Source organism: Mesoplodon mirus, assembly GCF_964341445.2.
Source record: "Mesoplodon mirus genome assembly, chromosome: 10".
NCBI classification, from domain to species: Eukaryota; Metazoa; Chordata; class Mammalia; order Artiodactyla; family Ziphiidae; genus Mesoplodon; species Mesoplodon mirus.
Genome location: NC_138986.1, coordinates 8,813,117 through 8,837,239, shown reverse-complemented (window position 1 = coordinate 8,837,239; position 24,123 = coordinate 8,813,117). Strand labels below are relative to the sequence as shown.

Here is a 24,123-nt window from a genome sequence, read left to right as displayed (position 1 = left end):
TGGTGACAATGAGCCTTGAGTACTTTGCCAAGAAGTTTGCTGAAAGCAGGGAAGAGGCCTGAGACTGGGGCTCCAGGGGGAGCCCAGGTCGAGGGAGGGTTCCTGCCCTTTATTGCTTTGCGAAGGTTGAGCCTGTTTCTAGGCTGCGGGTACAGGACCTGGGCAAGTGGTGTCACTGCGTCAATAAAGCTGCTGGAAGAGCCAGGAAGGACAGTCTCGGGACCTGAGTGGAGGGGCCGGCCTGGGATGGAGCTTCATGGGCTGGGCAGGGGGCAGCGCGGGGCTGGCCTCGGTCAGGCTTCCTCTGCTGGCGTGGCCTCCAGACCCAGGGAGAGGGCTCAGGAACACTGGTCCTCAGCAGGCGGGACGCCGTGTCTGAGGCCACACAAGGAAAACCGAAGTGTGAGACATACACTTTCCATTTCAACTTTGTTTTCTTGCGGGTTGGGGAGAAGAGGTACGTCGGGGGAGGACAAGCTGGCACACAGCCTTGGCATCCAGGTGGGTTAGAAATCTGCCACCCACAGAGCCCTGGGCGCCTCTGGTTCCCTGGTCGTCACCCAGTGACAGGTGGAGTGTGATGAGTAGATTCCAGGAGTAGGGCATGAGGAAAGCCGGGGAGCTTCACACCCCCAGCAGCATTCCCGAGGATTACAGCCAGAGACTGTGTAAGCCAGAGGCTGTGCACCCAGCACTGTCATTGTTCACCGTCAGTGGCGGCCCCTGAGCCCTTTCTGTCAACCCCAAATGCAGCGGGAAGCAGGGTAAAGAAAACGCTGACGTGTGATTCTCCTCCTGAACCCTTTGTCCGCCCCCGACGCTGAGCTTTTCACCCTGTCCTGTCTGTGTTTGGCCACTAGGTACGTAAAGACCTATCTGCTGCCTGACAGATCCTCCCAGGGAAAACGCAAGACTGGAGTCCAAAAGAACACGGTGGAGCCGACCTTTCAGGAGACCTTGAAGGTACTTGCTGGACAAATATTCACGTGCTGAGTCTCCCCATCCTGGGATGGGCCCCTGGGGCCAGAGTCCAGCGGGTGGTTCTTCTAAACTCTTGAGTCAGTTAAATGTAAGTGCAGACACTTAAACATTTCTGCAGGGCTCTGTTAGTCAGTGGCAAGTGGTAGAAAATAAGTATCAGCCTTTGTACAGAAAAACTGCAGAGTCTGCTGGACTTGAGAACGGCCTTTGATTAATGATTTGCGAGAAAATGGTAAAAACGAAACTGCCTGCCTCTCAATTTCTAAAATTGGTTTGCCCTGTTGAATTTTTATGACTATCAGAGAGGTATCCTCGAGTAAGGGACCCTGTAAATGAAACTGCTGAGTTATTATGATGAAGTACTTTTATGAAGATAATATCTGGTATACCTAGATTTCTTATTTTATGAAAAAAAAAGTCTAGAGGAATTGTTTGGGTTTCATTTTCTTGGTGCTAAGAAATGTGACTTGTGGTTTAGGGCAGAGATCAGGGAGGGAGTGCCTCCTGCTGGGATTCAGGATGGAAAATTGGAGGTGATGTCTGGCGAGTGCAGATGGCAGGTAGGTGTGGGAGGTGGAAGAATAGTCCAGATGCACAGAGATGTACCCACTCAAGGCTGGGTAGCCCGGGGATCCCATGTGTCAAGCCTGAGAAAGGAGAGGACTTTTGTTTGCCTTCCTTGGCAAATAGGAGCATTTGTGAACTCCCAACCAGGGGCCATCTGGGTAGCTGGCACAAGAGTCCCGTTCGAGACATGAAAATAGCCATTGTTTTCTATGCACCTGCTGTGGCCAAGTACTTTACCCTCTGAGCCAGGTGTTAGAATCCTCATTTAGCAACAGGGAAACTGAGGCTTAGAGAGTACTTAAAAGTACAGCTGTGACCCATGATGGGCTAGCAGGCCTTCACGAAATTTGTGTTCATAAGGACTCCCCAAGGGTTTTTTTTTACTTTTTTTTTTTTTTTTTTTTTTTTTTTGTGGTACGCAGGCCTCTCACTGTTGTGGCCTCTCCCACTGCGGAGCACAGGCTCCGGACGCGCAGGCTCACGGACCCAGCCGCTCCGCGGCACGTGGGATCCTCCCAGACCGGGGCGCGAACCCGTGTCCCCTGCATCGGCCGGCGGACTCTCAACCACTGCGCCACCAGGGAAGCCCAAGGGTTTTTTTTTTTTTTTTTTTTTTTTTTTTTTTTTTTTAAAGCAGATTGTGATTCAGCAGGTGTGGGCAGGACCTAAGGTGCTGCCTGTCTGGGACACTCTAGTAGTGAATTACTGGACAGTAGTCTTCACATGGTTTTGCTCATGTACCTGCTAACAGAATTTTGAAAAGCTCTGTACTCCCTAAAAGGTGTAAGCTGATATATAAAATTACTCATCACAGGTTTAAGGTATTTCGTACTAAACAGAGGCAGACATATTTCCTATTTTATGAAACGAGACAAAGATGAGGATTGACTATATTTTAAATACTTCGTTATATACTTTGATTTTTAAAGTTTTAACTATTTTATTTAAAATGCACCCAGAATCTCAAAGAAATCACCTACAATTTTTTATCCATTGGTTTTATCTAGTATATTGTGAATATTTTGGTTATCCTGAAAAACTTTCCAGATACAGTGAAAAGAATCAGTGTCTTCATTCTAAATGTAGAACATCTCAACACAGACCCAGGCTTAGCCTTCATAGAAATATGTATGAGATGGAAAAGATGGGAAGATGAAGAAGCTGAGCAATCATTAACAGTTTGGCAGAAACCAGTATTTCAAATTCCCCCCGAGGCTGCACCCCTGGGGCAGGGCACAGGAGTAAGGTACCAGGTGTGAGAACTATCTTCACCAGTTTCGAGAAAAGTACATGTGAAAGGTGAGGATCTAGAAACTGATCCTCCAAGTTTTCTCAGCAGAACACTCCTGGGGGAGACTTTCTGCACTCCAACGGGTGCTGGCACTCCCCTTGGAGACCACTCAGTGGGGGGCCTGGGAAGGATGAAACAAGACACCAGATCTGGGTGACGTTGGCTGTTGCCTTATCCTTGTTCTCTGGCATCAGTTACACTTGGTACCCCACGGAAGCTAGCAATCCAGGGTCTGCTGGCACGGCCTTGTGGACCTAACAAGCAATGGAAAATAGGTCTTATTTTATGTTATGTCATTTTTACATTTTTTAAAATTAATTTTATTTATTATTTTTGGCTGCATTGGGTCTTTGTTGCTGTGTGTGGGTTTTCTCTAGTTGCAGCGAGCAGGGGCTACTCTTCATTGCAGTGCATGGGCTTCTCATTGCAGTGGCTTCTCTTGCTGCGGAGCACGGGCTCTAGGCGCATGGGCTTCAGTAGTTGTGGCACGTGGGCTCAGTAGTTGCGGCACGTGGGCTCAGTAGTTGTGGCTTGTGGGCTCTAGAGCGCAAGTTCAATAGTTGTGGCGCACAGGCTTAGTTGCTCCGTGGCATGTGGGATCTTCCTGGACTAGGGCTCAAACCCATGTCCCCTGCATTGGCAGGAGGGTTCTTAACCACTGTGCCACCAGGGAAGCCTCTAGGTCTAATTTTAAAACGCGTACTCAGTCAACCAAAGGAAGCAGTCAGGACCCAAAGAGAAGCAGGCCTGTGTTTCCAAGGGAGCCAAGGAGGGCTGCCCAGTGTGCAGAGCGGGTGGAGACCATGCAGCTGCCCCAAGGAGGGCAGACTTGTGGGGACGGTCAGCTTCCCTCCGCAAAGTAGCTCATTCTGAGAGGGAGCAGACACAGCACGGTGCACCGTTGGCCTGGACTTGACTGATGGGGCATGTAGCCATGAAGGAAATAACTAGATTAATTTAGAGTTTAAAGATAGAGTATGGAACAAGGGGCAGAGTTGGAAATGGGCCATGTTATTGAGGATAACAGACTAAAAATCGTCTGGGAGCTGTGGGCCTGGGAGCTGTGGCCTGGGTGCTGTCAGCCTGGGAGCTGCGGGCCTGGGAGCTGTGGCTCAGGTGCCCAGGTTGACCGTCTCTGTTCCCCCTCCGCAGTACCAGGTGGAGCCTACCCAGCTGGCGACCCGGCAGCTGCGGGTGTCTGTGTGGCACCTGGGCACGTTCGCCCGGAGGGTGTTTCTTGGAGAAGTGATCATCCCTCTGGCCACGTGGGACTTTGAGGACCGCACGACCCAGTTTGCCCGCTGGTATCCGCTCCAGGCCAAGGTGATGTCTGGGCAGCCCCTACCCCCATCCCGCCACGAGAACCAAACCCACTTTTCAAAGGGGATCCAAGGAGAGAAAACCCACCTAGGGAGCCTGGGACCCAGGACCCAGCGCACACTTGCCAGCCTGTGACTCTGCGGTAGGAGCTTCTGGGGCGCAGAGGCTCACGGCCGGGCCCCGGGGTGGGTGGCGGGGCCGAGGGACTCTTACCTGCTCAGGTTTGTTCAAGGTCCCGAACAGTCCCACCCCCAGTGTGGCCCAAACATCAGCGTGGATCCGGCCTGGTGGGTCCACACGCTTCCCAGAATTCAGGGTCACTTATTGCCAGCGGAGGAGGTCTTGACCTTCTTGGGCCAAAGTCCACACCTGGGGCCAGCAGGCTGCCCCGCTGGTGGGACCCGCCTCAGACTGCAGGCTCTTGTGTATTGTATCTTCACGCCCAACCAAGCAGTGTTCCCCAGACAGTAACAGGTGAGAATGACTGGACCCAGTGCCCTCAGGAAGGCAGGGCCAGGGGTTCCGTGTCGGATAGGCTGGGAGAGCAGAGTTGGCTGGGGGCCACGCAGGTGAGAGGGAGAGGCAGGGGAGAAAGGGGAGCGTTTCTTGGGGCGGCTGCTTTGTGCATGTCTGTGCCAAGATCCAAGATGTGAGATTGTGAAGGGGGAGAAAAGGTGGGCTCTGCCGCCTAAGAAACGGCAGCAGGATGTGCAGTCCCAAGAAAGCCTGGCAGGGAGGCCGAGTCTTTACGAGGGTCCCCGGTGCCATTTTACCTCTGTTTTCCTCTCCCAAGGCAGGGAGGCTCTGATTCACGATGCCCCTCCTGAGAAGCATCTCTGGTTTCTACAGGGTTAAGCCCGGGGCCTCCTGTCTCTCTTCTCTGTGGGGTCTGGGAGCCGCACACACACACCCTCCGGTGCCCTGCGCTTTCTCTTCTCAGAACCTGAATCCGTCTTCAGAACTCCACTTGGGAATATCCGCTTGGATATTCTTTCTGTAGTCTAAGGTCTGCCCAAGACGGCCCTTAAATCCCACCTCCTCCATGAGGGCTTTCCTGATTTTCCCTGCCAGATGGGGTCTCCCGTGCGCTCGAGGGGCCCTTCCCGCCTTCTCCCCCCAGGATCCCTTACCCGGGTCGAGGCAGGCTGCCACCAAGCCTGGTCAACTTTGGATAAGCAGGCGAGGAACAGAAATCACCAGACTGAAAGGTGTCCCTCCTCATCCCAGCTAATAGGTAGTGACAGCCCACGCTGGATCGGGGCAGGGGGTCCACTCACGGGCCTGCCCCCTAGGCCCTGACAGGAGGGAACCATGGGGATGCTGAGGGGGCAGCCTGCTCCTCCCTGCCGGTGGGACCGGACGAATCTAGACGCTTCCCTCGCATCCCACCCTCACCCCGCTGGGTGAAATGTTGATGGGGTCACAGTCACCCTCTCCAAGCCCCTCCTTCGCTCACTTTCTGGCAGAAATCACTCGTGACCAGAGAAGCCACCTGGGTCCTCAGTGTGGGTTCTGGGGTGGGCGGGGCTGACTCAGCAGACGGGGGAGCCCCTCGCCGGGGGCACTGAGCCCCGGACCCCGCGGTTTCCTGTGCCTGCCGCAGTCCCTGGCGCGGACGGGTAGCTCGAACCTTTACTAACCTGGGTGGACTCGATGTGGGCTTGTTTTGTTTTACTTTTTCAGCTTCGGGTTGTGTCCAGGCTTTCTTAAGGCCACATCCCATGGGGATGCGCCAGGGCCTTGGAGCCCCTCTGCTTTCTCGGCTCATCTGCCTCTGGTGGGCTGCATCTGCCGGGGTGGCACAGCTGGGGTTGGTGAGGGCAGGAGTGAAATGTCCCCAAACGGAAGGAAGCCCGGCCCTGCCACAGGTGTGCCCACAGCACCTGGGGCTCCCCCAGGCCCGCAGAGGCTTGGCCGGGGGAGGTTGGAAGGGGACGCTCATGGACGGAGCTGAGGCAGTGAGAGAAGCCCAGGAGGTTCTGGGTCTGGGGAATCCTGCTCTTCCCACAGGCAGAGAAAGACGAAGAGAGCGTTTCCACGAATAACGGAGAACTTGTGGTCCGGGTCAAACTGGTCCTCCCCGCAGGGCCCAGAAAGCTCCAGGAGGCTCAGGAAGGTGGGTGGCCTCCAGCCCCACAGACGTTTGTCTGTCACTGTCCCCAGAGCCGGGGCAGTTTCCCAGCGTTTCCTCCCGCCGCCCCCCGATCCCACATGCTCCAGTACCTCCTAACCAACCTGCGAAGCCCAGCCTGGGAGGCAGGTTCTCTGGAAGCCTCGGCTCAGAAGGGAAACGAGCGACCAAAGCCAGGCCCGTGGTGCCTGCTTTACGGGCTCCTAAGACACCTGCCTGGAGGCTTTCCTCCCAGGGGGCCGGCTCGCCTGGCCTGCCTGGGCCAACAGTCCCGCTGGGGCCCCCCTCGCAGACTGACCACCTGCGTGGCGGCCGGGAGTTCGTCCCCAACTCAAGGTTCAGGCGCCTGCGAGGCTCCGAGTGACCGGCCCTGTGAGCAGCGGCTGCATGGCAGGGTCAAGGTCCTCAAGGAGCTTCAGGAGATGTCACTGACTCATAACGTGGGGCACGTGGAAAAGACGAGGGTGGAGAGTGAAGACGGGAGGAGGGGCAGTTCCACGAAGTGACTCGTGACTCCCTGTCTGCCGGAAGAGGGGGCTCTGCTGCCGGGCTCCCAGGGCCCCCGCAGGCCAGCAGCACACCCGCTGTGGTCCGCGGCAGCCCCCGTCAGCAGAGGTCTCTCCCCCAACCCGCTGGCCACAGCTGGCGCACGCCCCTGCCTCCTCCTCTCCTTGATCCCTCGTTACTCTCGGCAGCTTCCGGTTCCCTGGGTTGTAAGTCCTTCCCCGCTGCCGCCATGCTGCCCGTGCAGTGGGGCACGTGCTCCTGTGCCCGCGAGCCCTCGGGACCTGAGGGCTGCAACCCACCCTCTGGTTAAGCTGCCGGTCTGGGGTGGCGCCGTCGCGGGCCGCAGAAGTAGCACTGACGGTGAATGCCAGCTTTCCTTCCAGGGACGGGCGATGAGCCGTCACATCACGGCCAGCTCTGCTTGGTAGTGCTGGGAGCCCAGAATTTACCCGTGCGCTCAGACGGCACCTTAAACTCATTTGTTAAGGGGTAAGTATTACATTTAATCAAATATGACTTATTGATCTATCACACATATGGCATAGTCCCTGTAAGGGAACGCCAAAAAGTGTCAGCCATTTTAAACTTATTTTAGCTTTCCTGTGAAAATCTGACATAATGCGTGTTAAAGACGAGTTTACAAGAATTCAGGGGACTTGGGAGTGCTGAGGCTGGCTTTGGAATACCAGTTTAAACTAAACCCAAATCTTATCAGTCCTTGTGACATCAGTAAACCAGCCCTAGGGACTGAGTGGAGAGCAAGGGGGAAGCCGTGTGGTTGGTAAATATTTCTTTAGCTTAACATCTCCTCTTGGATTAACAGTCAGACAGATGACTGCATGCTTCATTCTTATTCACTTCGGGTGTAATGGTGTCTCCAAAAGTAAAGCAAACACCATTAATAAGTATATAGAATTGCTAAATCCCCAGTTAGTGACATAATGGAAAAATGATGGCTTACCTCATCCAGACAGAACCGAGTTCCTCTCCTAAGCCTTCCTTCCACTTATCTGTACGGCCTTGAGCAAGTGACTTAGCCCTTCTGCATTTATTTTCCTGAGCACGGGGTTAAAGGAGAGAACGTGTGTGCAGAGTCCTGATCCCTGGGATGTCGCCTGGTGGTCGTCATACCAAGGAGGCGGATTAAGACAAGGCCCACGTGGCCTAGAATCCCAAAGTTCCCTTCATAGAGTACCCGGGGCAGCGTTCAGCTCTAAGAGAAATTTGGAACATCCTAGCGTGCGAGGTCACGTAGCCGAATCTCAAAATGCCCTTTCTTGTTCCTTGCTCACACGTTTTGCTCTGCAGTGGGTTTAGCACTTTTCTGAGCACTCAGGCTCACTGAGGGGCAAGTACCGACAGAGAGAGGGGCCGGGTGGTGGGCGGAGCCTACAGGGTCCGAATCTCTGTCCTTGTGCAGATGTCTCACGCTGCCAGACCAGCAGAGGTTGAGGCTGAAGTCCCCCGTCCTGAAGAAGCAAGCCTGTCCCCAGTGGAAACACTCCTTCGTTTTCAAAGGGGTCACCCCTTCTCAGCTGAGGCAAGCCACCCTAGAGTTAACTGTCTGGGACCAGGCCACCTTCGGGGTGAACGACCGCTTGCTGGGAGGCGCCAAGCTTGGTTCCAGTAAGTCTGAGATATTTGTAAGGCCCAAGCTGCATCGGTGATCCTTAGTGACTGTCCTACCTACATGGATACCATTAAAAGAAGAAGTGTGTCCATGATGGCAGGTGACTTTACTGGCTGTGAAACTGCCTAACCCATCATAAATGGAAATCACGTAGTTCTAGCTTTTACTTTACAACCGAGCCGTAATACAGCAAAGCATTTCAACGATTTAAATGAGATTTAGCTCTGCTAAAGAAACAAAAATTCAAGGTCTCAAAATGGGCTGGGTACAGTATTTGCTTTTGTTTTTGGCAAATCATATCATAAAAGGATTATTTTCTTAAAGGAGAATATCTTCTTAACCCAAACAAATGGCAATTCAGAAAGTATTTCACCAATAGAGGGACTAGAGGGTGATGCTTTTCAGTGTCGCTCAGCAGAAGTGCTGCTGGCTTTTCATGGGGGGGCAGCAAGGCCCCCCAAACACTGTCACGGCTAAAACACCCGCACACATTCCCAGGGCCTCCGAGACCACTGCAGAGAAACGAGACCCGCTGTTAAATCACAATTTAAGAAGGAACACCCTTTCCTCCAAGGAACTCCTCTCCTCACTGGCAGGGCACGTTTAATATGGTCTTAAGTTCTGGTGAGAAGTTACTGTATACTTTGCTGCCGGTCCTTTTAAAAAAAGCCGCGAAAGGACGGTGAGTGTCCCCTGGCCGCCATCATCCCTAATCTGTCCCTTTGCTCACACGCAGAGGAAGAGCCAGCGGGCGGCGCAGACTCGTGCTCACAGTCCAGGCTCCAGTGGCAGAAAGTGCTCTCCAGCCCCAACCTGTGGACAGACATGACCCTCACCCTGCACTGACCGGAGGCTCCGGGCGCAGCGGGGTTGCAGGTGCCGGGGCCTGATGGTCGGCTGCGGGGCTGGGCGTGCGGGCACAGGGGTGGGGGGGCGGCGAAGGGCCCTGGGGAGTGTGAGCTCTCCCCATCTACAGCCGTCCTGCCGCTGAGACGTTCTTCCACATTCCTCTGTGTATATTTAGACGGAACCATTATCGATGCTACGTTAGTTAGGTCTCAGGTTGGTTATCTGTGCTTTGAGAGATGTGGAAAATGTCAATAAATGTTCAACAGTTACCCGGGTCTCCCTGTGCTTATCAAATAGTGAAAATTATGGCCTTGTTATGTGCGTCTCAAAGGGAAAAGAAGAACGTGGTGGGTAGTCAGTTCCTACCATTCTGCCGTGGAAAACCGTTTCTGGAGGAGGTCAGCCGTCCCCACGGGGTGCTGAGGGATGCCCGTTTCCGGTAGGTCAGCCGAGGGCTGCCCAGCCCCACACAGCGCAGCTGCCAGGCTGCGCGGGCGCTGAGTCCGAGAAGGGCTGCTCCCGCAGCACCTGCCCAGAGACACCTGCCGCCGCATCCCGCAGGCCTTTGGGTTCATCCTCACAGGACATCTGAAAGGAAAAGGACCGAGCAGAGCGTGCAGAGGCAGGATGCGAGTGAGCAGAAGTGGCGCCGAGTGAGTGCGGACACCTGCCGCCTGTTCAAGGACGTGGTCGGGAGGGGAAGGAGGTCGGAGCAGGTTCTGCTGGTGGAGGGACTGAGATGCTGACCGGGTCAGAAGAGCCTCACGGCTGGAGTCTGAATTCTGAATTATCAGAACAGCCCGTGAGTCCTTTTCCAAACAAGCAGCTCTGATAGAAAATTCAAATTGCGCATAGTCAATTATACACACAAAGGAATGCTTAAAAGTAAAAAGCCATTTTCCCAGATGAGATTACAACAGTTAATCAGCTTCATTACTGCCCTCAGGTCACATCAGATTAAGTGCTATGGTTTACATGGTTTTTAATATGTAATTTTTATTATTCTGTAAAAGGTAACAAAATATACAGAATGAAACTTTCCCTTTTTTAGACTAATGTTACAAACCCATCTCATCACTTACATATAAATACTGTACTCTACAGCTGATCATTATTTAGGTGTATAAGTCCAACAACGTAGCCCTCTAACTAACTGTTAAGCAAAAAAAGAAAGAAAAATAATTATCCAAGAATAGTCTCCTGCATTGCTTATCCTGAGCGATCGACTGAGCACAGGATTTCAACTGAATGAAGGCCTGGAGGAAGCAAACCGTGTGTGTGAGAGTGCTTCAGACTTTTCAAACAACATTTCACCCTTCAAAAACCAAGATACAAAGATGCATCCTTCATAGAAATCAAGAGATCAATTTCAGCTAATTTCAAATAGAAAAAAGTATGGCACAGAATATAAGCCACGATGTGGTTTTAATTATATGGAATCTCGTATCACACATGCCAGCACGGAGTTAGTTATTCAGACATTACAGGCATCTTAACTGATTCAGTCCTGCTCCAAGCATAGAACAGGAAGTGATTCAATAATAATAATAAAAATAAAAATCAGGCCTGTTTGGCACTATGATACAGTTGGGAAAAATAAACTCCCAGCCCTAGAACATTCCCACTGAAATAACTACTCTCTTTTTAAAGGGCCTGGAGGACGATAAGGGCTGTAGGTTTCGAGAACGATCAATACAAGTTACACGTTAGAGTCGGCCAGCGGCCCTCGCTCCGCCGAGCCCGGGGGGCGGCGCCCTTCACATGGCCTCGAACTCATCGATGCGCTGCTTGGTGTTGCCCTGGCGGATCTGACGCAGCGTCTTGTACTTGTCCCGGCCTTGCCTCATGTTCTCGTTGTGGATGATGTCGTTGTGGGTCCGCTTGTTCTCGTCTCTGGCCTGGGACAGCTCGCTGGTCAGGGTCTGCAACGCGAAGCAGCCTCGGTCAGCTGGAAGCCCCACACAGAGCCCGCCCCTCCCGGGGGAAAGGGGGCCCGGCCTGCATCCCGCTCACCCTCAGCTGCCGCTGCACGCGCTCATTCTTCTCAGCCTCGGTGATGCGCTTCTCCTCGTTGCGGTCGTCCAGGATGCCCTCGCTGGACAGCTCGGCGCTGTAGCCCGTGTACTCCGTGCCCTCCTCCTGCGGGTTCTCCTGGACGTGGTAGTTAACGGGCTCGTACACTGGGGGCGGAGGCGGCGGGGGCGTGGTCATCACCAGGTGCAGCTCCTCCTTGGTCTTTACCAGGTCATCCTGGGCTTCTTTGGCCTTTGAAGGCAGATTAATGGACAGCTGAGAACCTTTCACGGGGAACCTCGTGTTTGGACCATTTTCTTAAGAGCCGCCTTTGCTCTACAAGAAGGCCCACTGTCCGTGCTAAGAGAAGAAGGATTCCGCTCCCTCCCTGCCCCCACTCCCTACTCCTGGGGGCTGGAGATGCGCGTGGCCTGAAGCAGCACAGAGCTGAGGGGCCAGGAATGTGGCTGACCAGGTGGCCCTGGTCTGTGCAGCCTCTTCCAGGTCTGGGGACCCGGATCCCCTGAGCAGGTATCAACTGTGCCCACGGCACCAAGAGAAACTGTCACGCCAGCTCTTGACAGTTTTCTAAGTGCTGTCACTTCTTTATGTCTGCAGTCCTTGTAGATGGTCACTGTGTATCCTTTTGGAGAAAAACATCGTTAAAGCAGCAACCCCTCCAGCCACTGACGAGCACGGGGCATGCTGGGGTGCGGTTTGCTCTTCCCCTGCGCGGCCGCTGCCATCAAGCCCCTCCCGGCCTGCCAGCCCCCGGCTCGAGCCCTTCCTACCCGCCACCCAGTAGTCCTTCCAGCAACTCCTGCGGGTCCACACACTCAACCCCGCCCACCTCGTCACCATCCTGAGACGCGCGTAGCTTGCACCCGTTTTGTAACCAGTTCCTCTCATTTAACACTTTATAAGGAGCCCTTTCTCCGAAAACCTAAGGACCGAAGTGTTCTGCGCACAGCTAGAGTTGGGGGATGGGGCGGGGGTGAAGACCCATGAGGGGGAGGTGCTGGCCGTCCCCAGAAGGGACCACCGTGGAGGGGGAAGCGTTGGAAGGAGCTGGGGAGGGGAGAGGAGCCCCATGGCCTGGCCGAGGTCTACACTCTGAACCCGACCCACAGCGCAGTCCCGGTACACAAGGGGGCTCCCGGATGGAGACGGGCGCCCCGACGCCGGAACCAACACGCTTCTCACTATGACAGCGAAAACTGACTAAACCCCTGGGGCTCCTTACAAGTCGGGTATTGCTCGTCCCGATGTGCAAGGAAACCGAGCCTCAGAGGCGAGGCCCCCGGCCCGACAGAGCGTGGAGATCCCCAGGGTCCGGGTCTCCCCACGCGTGCGCCATGCGCGGGGACCGGCGCTGGGAGCGGCAGGAGGGCTCCGCGCAGGGACCGAGGCTGCGGCTGGGGGCACCCGCGCAATCCCACACAGCTAGCTCCTGACGGGGGCGCCAGAGCGCGGTGAGCGAGCGGCTCTCGGTGCCCCTGCTGACCCACCCGCGTCCTCGCCCGCGCTCACCCGGAGCTGCCACTCCTCCACCTCGTCCTCCTTGCGCCGCCGCGCCTCCTCCAGGAGGGCGATCTTGGCCGTGTACTCAGCGAGCTCCGTGGCCTGTGAAAGGAGCCGGAGCCCAGGTGATTTCCGGGACGCTTTTGGCAGGTGCCACTCGCGAACGGGGGATCACGTATTTTGGTACACGGCGCCGCGTGCCCGTCCAGCAGTGTCCACCCGCTGCCCGAGGGCCAACCACCGCAGGGCCCCTCCCCACGGGCCACCCTACACCCTCAGGCAGGTCACCTTACAGCCCCGATACCAATTATTATAAGGCGGGTGTCAACTTTTTCAGTCCCCAGAGGCAGCCTCTCTGTAACTGAGCACCGCGGGGCCGCGCCCCCTACCAGCTGCTCCTGGCTCTTGATCTGATCCGCCGCCTGCCTCTCCAGCTCGTCCTTGGCGTGCAGCGCGGCCAGGCGCTCGGCCTCCAGGCGCTCGGACTCTTCCCGCGCCCGCTTCCTCTCCTCCTCCAGCTTCAGGGCTCGCTGGATCTGGTCCGAGAGCTCTAGACACAGCGCACAACCAGAGCCGCTCAAGGCTCCTGCCGGGGACCCTGCAGTCTTGCCCCGAATTCCCACCCAGAGGGGATCGGATGGGACACGAGTGTGAACACACCAACGCTGCAAAGCGGTGCCGGGCCCTCTTCTCCCCAGGACACTGAAGGGAACGCCCTCCCCCGGCCAGGCCCTGGCCGCACCCTCGTTGCGCTGCTCTCCCAGAAACGCGGCCGCTGCACCGCTCGCCCGGGTTTCAGCTTATAGCGGGGGAGATGCAGCACAGCTCCGGTGACCGCAGGCCGAGCATTCTATCTCACGGAACCTTAACATCCTCGTCAGGAACGGGGGATAATTCAGCCCTCCCCTCACAGGACTGGGGGCAATTCAAAGGATTATTGTGCGTAAAGCATTCAGCACAGAACCCACACAGGTGTTAATACAGAATTATTTTCTAATCCAAACAACCGCTTTATCACGTCTCTTCTGCAAGTCTCTACTTTGGGTATGTGCTTAACTGGGGTGTGTATCCTCGGGACAGGGTTCCCTCCCGGCTGGTGTGTGCCGACCGTCGGCCCTGCCATCCCAGCCCACCAGGCAGAGCGGTGTCTGGCGGGAGGCCGCGCCCACCTTTCTCGGCTTTCTTGGTCTTCTCCGCGTAGTCCTGGAGCCTGAGCATCAGCTCCTCCTTCTCACGCATCATCTGCTCTTTTTCTCTCTCCACGGTTTCTCTCCTTTTCTTCTCGGTTTCCAACTGCTGCCTGTTTCCGGGAGGGGAAGCGGCGGCACAGGAGGCTCAGACTCCGCACAGCAGCCTGGTCATCCCAGCCCAGGCACGTGACGGGCAGCTGCGTCTTGGTTACCGGCTGTCCCCAGCGCCTAGTCCAGGCCCCGGGCTCGTCCGTCCAGCAGAGGACACTGGTGACAGCACTGACCCCAGGTGCCCTGACTGCTCTCCACCTCAGGCTCGGGCTCTGCCCACAGCAAGGCAGCTCCGAGGGCTGAGCCGCGCAGACACGGCTGCCTGTCCCCGCACCCAGGAAAACACACCCCGGCCGGCCCTCCTGCCGCCGCCCACCCCTGCTCACCGCTCCAGCTGCTTCTGGTGCTTCTCCTCCCGGGCCTGGGCCTTCATCTGCTGCACCTCGATGGTGTCGGGTTTCCTGCGGCGCATGTACAGCTCGTGGTTCCCCATGCACAGCTGCAGAATCCGCTTGTTAATTCGCAGGCGGGGGGCATAGAACACGAAGTCCTGCAGAAGAGAACAGGGCAGACTGCGACAAGGGGAACGCCTTCCTTTGGCTTTCTTCTTCCAAACCCGACTTCACCCACTTCTGGATACCTCTTCGAAAAGGAAAAACGTTAGCAGAGAGTAGGGGCCAGAAAGGGGGTTCAAGGTAAAGCCACTGACCCCGAATGACAGAGAGATGTTCCTGGTGCTGCGGGGCGCACGTTCTGCAGGACAAGCAGAGGGGGTGTGCGTGCTGAACCCCAAGGCTGGACCACAAAGCTGCTCCGGGCCCAGCTCCCCCTGGCCTTCAGGCTAACATCCTCGCCTGGCCTCTCCAGCCCCACAGCCCTGTCCGTCCCCGATTCCTGCCCGCACAGCACAGCTCCTCTTACTTCACTGAGCTTCCGTCTCCTCCGCCTCAACCTTTCGCCTCCCACGTTGTTACCAGTGCACCGCTAGGGTCACCGGCGGAACTTCGATGCCAGCCCGTCAGCTCCAGGACCAGGTGCAAACGCCCTGGGCTGGCGCAAGTGAAGGCCTTCCGGCCCCGACCCACCCCTCGTTCACCTAAACTGCACTCTTTCACGCCGTGAGCACGTCTGCACTCCTACTTGGCATGTCGTGTCCAATCCCACACACCCGGGGCCACAGCACTTCCACGAGATCTCTCCTCCTCCGTGGCTGTCACTTCTGTGCCCCCTGCACCTGATGGAGAGGTCAGCCACGGCGTTGCTGGTGCCTTACACCCCACTGGCTTGTTCCGCTCTCTCCCCCACTAGACGGTCAGCTCCCTGGAGAGCTGGGCCACATTCATTCATCTCTGCGTTCCCAGGACCAGACCAATGTGCCCAGGGAACAACTATCTGCTGGTGCCTGACAGTTCACGCAGCACCGTCGCATCTGACCCCATGATACTGGGCAAGTCGCTCCATCACTCTGAGCCTCAGCATCTTCAGCTACACAATTAATGGTCTTGTTGTGAGGATTAAATCAGAAAACGTTCACAAGGACTTAGAAAGGCGTCTGGCACAATGAAAGCTGGTACACAATACGCTCACTCAGACTTTGGGCTGCCTTACAAAACCGCTACTGGAAAGCCTTCTTCTTCTTTTTTTTTTTTTGCGGTACGTGGGCCTCACTGTTGTGGCCTCTCCCGTTGCGGAGCGCAGGCTCCGGACATGCAGGCTCAGCGGCCATGGCTCAAGGGCCCAGCCACTCCGCGGCATGTGGGATCTTCCCGGACCGGGGCACGAACCCGTGTCCCCTGCATCGGCAGGCGGACTCTCAACCACTGCGCCACCAGGGAAGCCCTGGAAAGGCTTCTTAAAAACAAGAACAAAATCACAGCATCCAAGAGCTTCATGACTTGTGACTGCACGAGTCCGGGACACGGATGACACAGGGTCTTGTTTCCGAGGTCCTGATCACCCGTGTAATTAACAGAGGCCACAGAGGGGCAGTACAGTTTAGAAACCCTCACTAGAAGCTATTGGAAAAGGCGCGTCTGCTTCCTCTTCCTGCTTTCCCTTCTCTTCTGAGGCACAGGGCCCTCAGCATCCAGATGCCGACCACTGCAACAGGGAGAGGGTGGCTGAGACCAAGAAGCAGTGCCGCACGTCCCAGAGCGACTTCCGAAACCTACAGGAACACGCCGGGCGAGCTGAGCAACAGGCCCAGGAAGGGCCCGCTTAGTGCCTCGGTCTGTACACCTGTCCAAAATGCTAGGGAGAGAGTAATGTCAAGCCTGAGAGCCCACGGACCTCCTGGGGGTGGGGGTGGGGCTCTCCTTGGGGTTTCACACACTTGTTATGAAGTCATCGGGTTTCCCAGGGAGGTGTCTGCGGAGCTGGGAGAAACGGGTATTTTTATTACCCACCTGTCTCTTATTACACAAAGAGAAAATAATCTCTTGTTACGGCTGCACAGCCATGCTACCCAAATGGGTCTTGACTGTGGTTCCTAAGTATTTGTAAAGAAACTCTAATTAGCACGAACTCCTCTTCAGAAAAATGTCACTTAAAAAATATCAAGGGTCAGAACTGCAGGTGACACTCCCCATAGCATCCGGTTGCCCGAAGACAGGGCCTGTGAACACCAGAGACAGTGAGAGCATCCATGGCGCCGTGGGAGGTGGAGGAATCCCTCGTGCCGCCTTTGAAGGAGGCCAGTTCCTGACTTCAAGTTAAAAACAAAAACTAGAAGCTTTTATTTAGAGATTTCTAAAGCCACGTCTCCAGCCCAGGCCTCCTGATGAGACCTGGGGCAGGCCGTCTTAACTGGCAGAGAACAATGTCTTAAAAACTGAAACCAGGCGTGAGGAAAGCGAACCCAAGTCCCCAAGGACACGGAGGAGGAAGGAGGGAAGCCCTGGCGAGCTGTCGGGTGAACACCAGAGCCTCGGGGCTGCCCTCTGCGCAGGCTGGGCAGGGCAGGGCCCGCTGCTCTCATGTGCAGGTCTCCATCCTTCCGCCTCTCCCGTGGGCAGGAACAAAAGGCCCATTCTAAAGGGGAGCCAGCTGTCTCGGCCCCTTGAGCCACCCAGGCAGGCACGGAACAGCACAAGAGTCAAAATCACGGCCCCGAACCGCGGCACCCGAGTGGCCGGGGGCGGAAGCTGCCTGGCTGAGGAGCAGGGCCTGCGCTCAGCCGGGGGCTTGCCCGAGGGACCACCCTCCACGCAAGCTCAGGAATCCCTCCCCCGGTTTTGGTGACGCGACCTTTCGGGTCTCCTTTTCTGTCTTCTACGTAAAGGCGTGAACTTGGATATATGGTGTTCTACGGCCCCAGGCACTAAGCCTGCCTGCGGCTACGCAGAGCAGTCCTGGGAGGTGTGCGGGCCCCAAGGGACCCGTCCCCCCAGCCAGCCCCCCATCATAAGGCACCCAAGCAGAGGACGCCTCCACCGTGAGGCCCCCCGACCCACCCACCTGAAGCCATCGCCCACCCCACCTCTCACCTGCATCCCCTGACCTGTCACTCAGTACAGCTGCACTGTTAAATTCCCTGCCAGAAAGCACGTTACTTGTTTCGTCTGTCTTCACCCATCTCTTCACAGGCGTGTACACCTCATGGGGCAGGACCTGCCCTGTTCCGCCGTGCACACCATCCTAGTATCGCGCCTGACACGCGGCATGTGACCAGCAAATGTTTCTCTCTCCCTTTTTCCCCTTTCAAGTGATGGCTTCAAATAAAACCAGATTATAGCAAAAGTACACTCGGCTAATTCAACCAGATGTATCACAACTGCCTTTGCTTGGGAGCTTGTGATTATACAATATTCTTCAGCTTTTCGGAAGCTAAACTTAAACCAAATTTGAAAAAAACATACAACTTAATTCTTAAACAGTCTACCCAGAATTCCTGCTTGTCACTTCTTAAAAAATGTTCTGAACAATCAGTAACATCTCATGAACAGACAGCAGCCTACACAGGATCGCAGGATCTTCTCGCTCTAACTGCCCCATCTCACTGCCCACGGGACACTGGTAACACTGTGACCCTCGGTTCACGGTGCTGCATATTAATGTGACCTGTTACCGTGGAGCTTGAAAGTCTGTATTAAACACTTGTTTAATTTAAAATAGCTGTGCAACTACCATGGAGCAGGAGTCAAGAGCCTGCGAACAGCAGGAACACGGAAAGTGTCTTTCAGTGAAGACAATACTTCTACACACAGCGTCCAGACCTCTGGTTTTCCCTTACTCGGGACTAACCCCTCATGGGAGGAGCAGCTGGACAGCAATGCCACACGCTGTCCCCTGAGCGTTAACCGTCACCACGCGGTGCCCAAGCCCTGGAGGGCTCCCAGACGTGCCTCTCTGAGCCGAACGCTGTACCTAAGGAACCAAATTACATGAGACACCAAGTTCTTTCCGACTATAATTCTGGTAAAATTCACAACAGGCTCCAAGAAGGATAAGAGAATTTCTTCAAGTGGCAGTTTTTTAAAGAACAGATTTCCAATTAGAAAACAAATTCCTGGGCTTCCCTGGTGGCGCAGTGGTTAAGAATTCGCCTGCCAATGCAGGGGACACGGGTTCAATCCCTGGTCCGGGAAGATCCCACATGCTGCGGAGCAACTAAGCCCGTGCGCCACAACTACTGAGCCTGCGCTCTAGAGCCCGCGAGCCATAAGTACTGAGCCCACATGCCACAACTACTGAAGCCCGCGTGCCTAGAGCCCGTGCTCCACAAGAGAAGCCACCGCAGTGAGAAGCCCGCACACCGCAACAAAGCGCAGCCCCCGCTCGCCACAACTAGAGGAAGCCTGTGTGCAGCAACGAAGACCCAACGCAGCCAAATAAAATAAAAAAAAATTCCTCCATGTCTTTTCTAAAAATAAAACAAAAAACCCCCAAACTCCTCACCCATTCCACCACTCTACAGTATGTATGTATTGTCTTAATCTTTTGAGCAAACTCAGCTGAAAGTTTACATAATTTTCACAATGTACCGGTCTTTACAGCTATTAGCTAACAATCATATTCTTCAAATTCTAGGATGTGACGGTCCTTTTCTAGCTAAGTCCTCCCAGGATGACTGCCCAACAGGCTCTTCTTTGTGAGGGGCCACTTCCCACATCAGCACTGATGTGAGGGTGCCAGCGTGAAGCCCACCTGCGGGGCACAGGGCAGTTAGAGAAAAACAAGGCGCAGTCTGTACCAGGACGAGCGGGGGATGTAGGGGCCAGCAAGTCTGACGTATCCTAACGTGGGTAAGTTGCAAGGACAGCTCACCAGGTCAAAGCCCGGCCCCAAGGCTTAACCATCACAGTGCATGCTCCAGGGGGTGCCAGGGCAATGCTGCCGTGAGCACCCCACCCCAGGCCCACTGCCTGGAGGCAGGCTGGTTTTCCACACGAATATGAACATTTCACAAGCCCAGAAATACAACACTTTGCGAAATGCCTATTATGTAGCAAAGGTCGATGACTCAGAACTGCCCTTTTCTCCGTGAGGAATGAAGACCATCTGGAAACTTGGACGACAAGTCAGCTGGCTTCTGACGCACCGCCGGGTTCCACCATAGCTCCTACTGCAGTGCCCAGCGGCAGGGCCCAAGGGGCCCTTAACCCTCCATGTAACCTACTGGGACTTCTTCCCTCCCACACACAGGTAATTCTGAGTATCACCGGCTCCTTGTCACACAGAGAAATCTGACCTTTATCTTGGAAACGTATTTGGCCGCAGAATGAAAAACAGTAACCTGTAACTGTTATGAACTTACAGGAGCCTTCTTGTCGATGGGCTTAATGACAAACTTTTTGTCATTGAAAGAGATGTTCCTGATTTCACTCCACGGGAAGCCAATCTTTGGGGTCAACCTAAGGTTCAAAGGAAAAGGTGGGATAGTTAGATGTGTACTTGGATTGGCTAAGAAAGGTTTGTAAATCTATTCTTAATTTCTTTTAGTTTTAAAACGTACAAAGCTAGCCCAAGAACCATATTGTGTAGTGTACATCATAACTGAATCGTTGGTACCTGTGCTACGTTAGCTGACAGGTGGGTGTCAGTGAGGGTCAAGCTCTAGGAAGCCGGGATATGCTCCCATTGACATTCGTCTTTCTCAGTTACTACGTCCAGTCACCCCGGCTTGTAATCTTGAGGTCAACTTTGATTCCTAACCAGGCACATCCTTTCACATCCTTTCATCCTTTGTCTGAAGTATCTCTCGTGACCATCTTCTGCAATTCATTCCCGCATCACCACCCTAATCCCACCTCTCACATGCCAGCAGCCTAACCAACCAAGCTCCTTGTTGCCAGAACCCTACTTCCAGTCTGCTTGTCTGATTAATGTAATGTCCCTTTTGGTCAATCCATTCCCCTCCTGAAAAATGTCAACACTGCCGCCCCAATACCCCGCCCCCAGTTTCTACAGGATGAAATCCACAGTCCTTAACTTCGCATCCAAGAGCCTTCTAACCGAGACCCAGCTGCCTGGTTCAGCCCACCCTTCAACACCGGGGTCACTGCCGCCCCTCACATGGAAGGGGCTCCCTCCTCCCTCCCCCACCACTCCCAGACCTGCACCATCAGGCCAGCTCGCTCTCCCTTTCAGCAGCCTTTCCCCTCTCAACGTGCAGTCCCTTATGCCACACAAACTATTCGTGTGTTATTAAATTACTGCATTGTTATTTAGCTCTTTGAAAACCAGGCAGGTAAGAAGGCTGATGGCAAAGATCACACCTTATGTTTCCTATACATGAGCAGCTATTCACTAATGGCAAAGGAAAGGGCTGGGTATGGTTCAAGTCCAAGGTCTCCTTACTGTATTGTTGTCTGTCTCTCCCTTCAGAGAACTGTTAGCATTTGCTTAATGTATTAGGTGCTCTAATGTTGGGTGCGTGCATATTCACAATCGTATCTTCTTGATGAGCTGAGGGCTTGGTGTATGGATTCTGCCCCTCTAGTTCTCACCTGAGTGATGCATGTTCTCCTGGCTGGTCAGACACCTTCCCGTGTCATCCTCCAAGAGAGCACTCACGTCACACACCCTAACAAATCCTACTTAATCCCCACTAGTCCACTACTGGCTGAAACTCCGGATTTTTAATTAGCATTTCTGGGAAAGCTTATGGTATGACTTCAAGACCACATTGCTCTACCCACCTCATAATTTCCACCCTATTCTTCATCTCCTCCACCCTATTCTTTCAACACATTTACCACTGATACCATTCCAGAAGTAATGACAGATCCTCAAGCAACCTTTCAAAGATGCTGCCATGAAAAACGGTCCTTGCCCATGAGCCATGAAAACTTCCAATTTAGAAAAGAGCAGGAGTGGGGAGGACTCTACCGCCTACCAACATGTTTAAATAAAAACTGATGGGCAATGTAGGTCCTGTTATGACAACACAAGCCAGGTCAAGGCAGTGGGCGTGGCCTCTGAAGGCCGGGAGTGGGCACCTAAGCCCGACAGACTTCTGGGACCCAATAGTCAGGGCACTGGCCAGGCTGTGGTTTTAAGTGTCAAACCTTTTTGATGTACATCCTTTTTTTAGTTTTCTCCTATAGGATCACCAATGCCCGTTGAAATACGTCTGGTTAACATGCTTCACAGCACTCAAAAAAGCATGCAGGGAGTTTGTTACTTTATCTCCCACTGTATATGGGAGACACACACACACACACATATCGTCTAAAGAAGTAATTTTGTATATAGGTCTCTGAGCACTGGAAAGGAACTCAGGATGCCACCTGGTCCTGCCATGGACGTAACCTCTATCCTTACATGGAAAGGCCGTAAAAGAGAGACATCAGGTAGGCTCTTGTTGCTTCTGAACACTTTCCTCCAAAGCACAAGGCCCACGTGCTGGGAAGAGCAGAAGGGCCAGGAACCAGCAGAGCTGCCCAGGTCTCAGCCATGCAGTCGGCACTGCGGCCAGACTTCCAACGCAAGGGTCTGTTCTCTGTCTCCTAGTTGTAGACGAGTCTCTCAAAATAGTTTCTAACCCAGAAAACTCGGACCTTCAGGCTAGACAGACATCTTTCTCTCAAGGGTTGGGCATCCTGTCACCACGGCTTCCATCTTCTTCTTTCTGCTGTACCTGCAAGGTTTGTCTTTTTAAGACTCTGAAACGTCGTATAACAATTTATAGCCTCCATAAGCATGACTGCAGTATCAAAAGATGACGACTGAACATGAAAATTATGACTCACCCCTAAGTTAAAGAACCTCCTTTTATTCTTGACCACAATTGGAAAATTAAAGTCTACAAGGATTTCTTTCTTTCTTTTTTTTTTTTTTGAGTTCACTTAGAGGACACAAACAGAGAAGGACCCACAGAGAAGATCTCTAAAGGATTTATAAGTCACAATTTTTTTTTAAAGTGTAATTCTCGAAAGATAGGGGACCAGAGCTCTTTGGAGAAACAGCTGATTCCAGGGCTGGAGCAGGGTCTGGAGCATCTGGAGGTACCAGTATGTAAGAAGTGCCTTGAAAATAATGGGGTCACGAGGGCCCAGGAGCCGACTCAAAGGGGCTCCGAAAAGCAAATCTCAAACGATTTTAGCTACAAAATAACAGTATAGATTATGGCCCATAGAAGAAAACACATATTAACATAAGTAACCAAACAATAAATGGAGAAGGGAAATTGGTTCCTTACAGAATTCCATTAATATGTGTAAATGGAATGATTTTTTTTAAAAAAATCACCATTTCTCAAATACTACAATAACTGTTTCATGCAAATCTCATCAATGGATGTAGAACTAATAGATGAAAATTTAAGAAACAGGATATTCACAGAGTTTCAAAGACTCTCTTTGTCGTAATTGACAAAGACAGATCAAAGTCAACACCAGAAGCAGGATATTCCGGCACCACACGCTGCCTGCAAGGCTGCAAGAGCACTCCTGTCGGATTCGTGCCCAAAGTGCAAACCTCACATCTTACCGTGGGAAGGTATGAGGCAGATCCAGGGTGAGGGGTTTTCTAAAGAGTCAATGGTCAGTGTTCTGCACAAGTGTCAAGGCTGTGCTAGACAGACAGACAGACTTTGGGACTGTCCCAGATGGGAGGAGACTGGGGAGTGTGACAACTAAATGTAGGTGGGATTCCAGGCAGATCCTGGGGCAGGAAAGGGACATTGGTGGACAGCTGATAAGATGGGAACACAGTCCACAGACCGTTAACGGCCTCACGTATCAAGGTGACCGTCCTGACTCTGCTACCTGGACTGTGTTTATGTTACGGTGTTGACATCTGGGGAAGCTGCTGAAGGGCACGTGGGAATTCTTTGTACCTACTGTTTTTGAAAGCTTTTTAAAGTCTGAAATGATTTCAAAACGAAAAAACAAAATGGTTAAAACATTTACATTCAAAACGTGCGGCAGAGAGCGAGGACGATGTTCCACCTCTCGATAGGAGTCAGGATTTCACAGGCGTATGTCTGTCTAACATCAGCAAAGGAACATTCAGAATTGTGCACTTCGTTGTAATTAAATTTTACATCAAAAGAAAATCAAAACATACTGACCTCTAACGAACAGTATGCATTTTGGGGGAAGTATACCGATGCCTGCAATTTACTCTGCAACATGGTGGTGGGGCCAGCGGGGCGGAGGGCCATGAAATGAGGACGGGGAGGGGCGTGACAAGGCCCGTGGCGACATGCTAACGGGAGGCTCGTGGCTGCGGGCACGTGGGCTTCACTGTGAAATGCTTTTCATTTTGCAGTGTTTTGAAAGTTTTCACTGGAAGAGTTTAGAAAGGTCTGGGGTGGGAGGATGGGCTGCAGATCACGGCGCGCCTCACGGAGGGGGAGAACAGAGAAGAGCTGCCAGGCGCCCCTCCCACCCGGAGGCAGATAACGGAGATAACCAACAGTGGCTGAAGCTCTTCCCACACTTCCACATGGAAGGAAAGGCGCTTAGGCGGGGGCCTGGGCCTCCGCTCCCACTCTCGGGCGGGGCCCACCCTCCGCAGGGCAGGCCCGTCAGAAAACTGTCCCCACGGCCCCCTCCCTGCCCCCCGCCCAGCCACACTGAGAAGCCACCATGGCTTCTCCTCAGGCCCTCCCCGCACGTCTCCAGCC

At 53.8% G+C, this 24,123-nt stretch overlaps 2 protein-coding genes across 6 annotated transcripts in view; one reads left to right on the top strand and one right to left on the bottom strand.

The window, feature by feature from the left end:
• The window catches only part of SYTL3 (synaptotagmin like 3), a 95,422-nt gene extending 84,785 nt beyond the window's left edge, over positions 1 to 10,637 (top strand). For 3 of the 4 annotated variants that reach the window (XM_082634191.1, XM_082634193.1, XM_082634192.1), the window contains exons 11-13: positions 861 to 963; positions 3,992 to 4,162; positions 6,170 to 7,155. In XM_082634191.1, coding sequence (XP_082490317.1) covers positions 861 to 963; positions 3,992 to 4,162; positions 6,170 to 6,796 — 901 coding nt within the window. In that variant the 3' untranslated portion in view covers positions 6,797 to 7,155. Of the gene's footprint in view, positions 1 to 860; positions 964 to 3,991; positions 4,163 to 6,169; positions 7,156 to 7,180; positions 7,287 to 8,217; positions 8,424 to 9,163 lie in introns of those variants that run through there. The other variant, XM_082634194.1, reaches the window with a different exon arrangement.
• EZR (ezrin) overlaps positions 10,253 to 24,123 on the bottom strand; it is a 49,367-nt gene continuing 35,496 nt past the window's right edge. For both annotated transcript variants that reach the window (XM_082634199.1, XM_082634200.1), the window contains exons 8-14: positions 19,807 to 19,903; positions 14,438 to 14,601; positions 13,980 to 14,110; positions 13,200 to 13,360; positions 12,820 to 12,912; positions 11,290 to 11,541; positions 10,253 to 11,198 (exon numbers count right to left, since the gene is read on the bottom strand). In XM_082634199.1, coding sequence (XP_082490325.1) covers positions 11,034 to 11,198; positions 11,290 to 11,541; positions 12,820 to 12,912; positions 13,200 to 13,360; positions 13,980 to 14,110; positions 14,438 to 14,601; positions 19,807 to 19,903 — 1,063 coding nt within the window. In that variant the 3' untranslated portion in view covers positions 10,253 to 11,033. The remainder of the gene's footprint in view (positions 11,199 to 11,289; positions 11,542 to 12,819; positions 12,913 to 13,199; positions 13,361 to 13,979; positions 14,111 to 14,437; positions 14,602 to 19,806; positions 19,904 to 24,123) is intronic.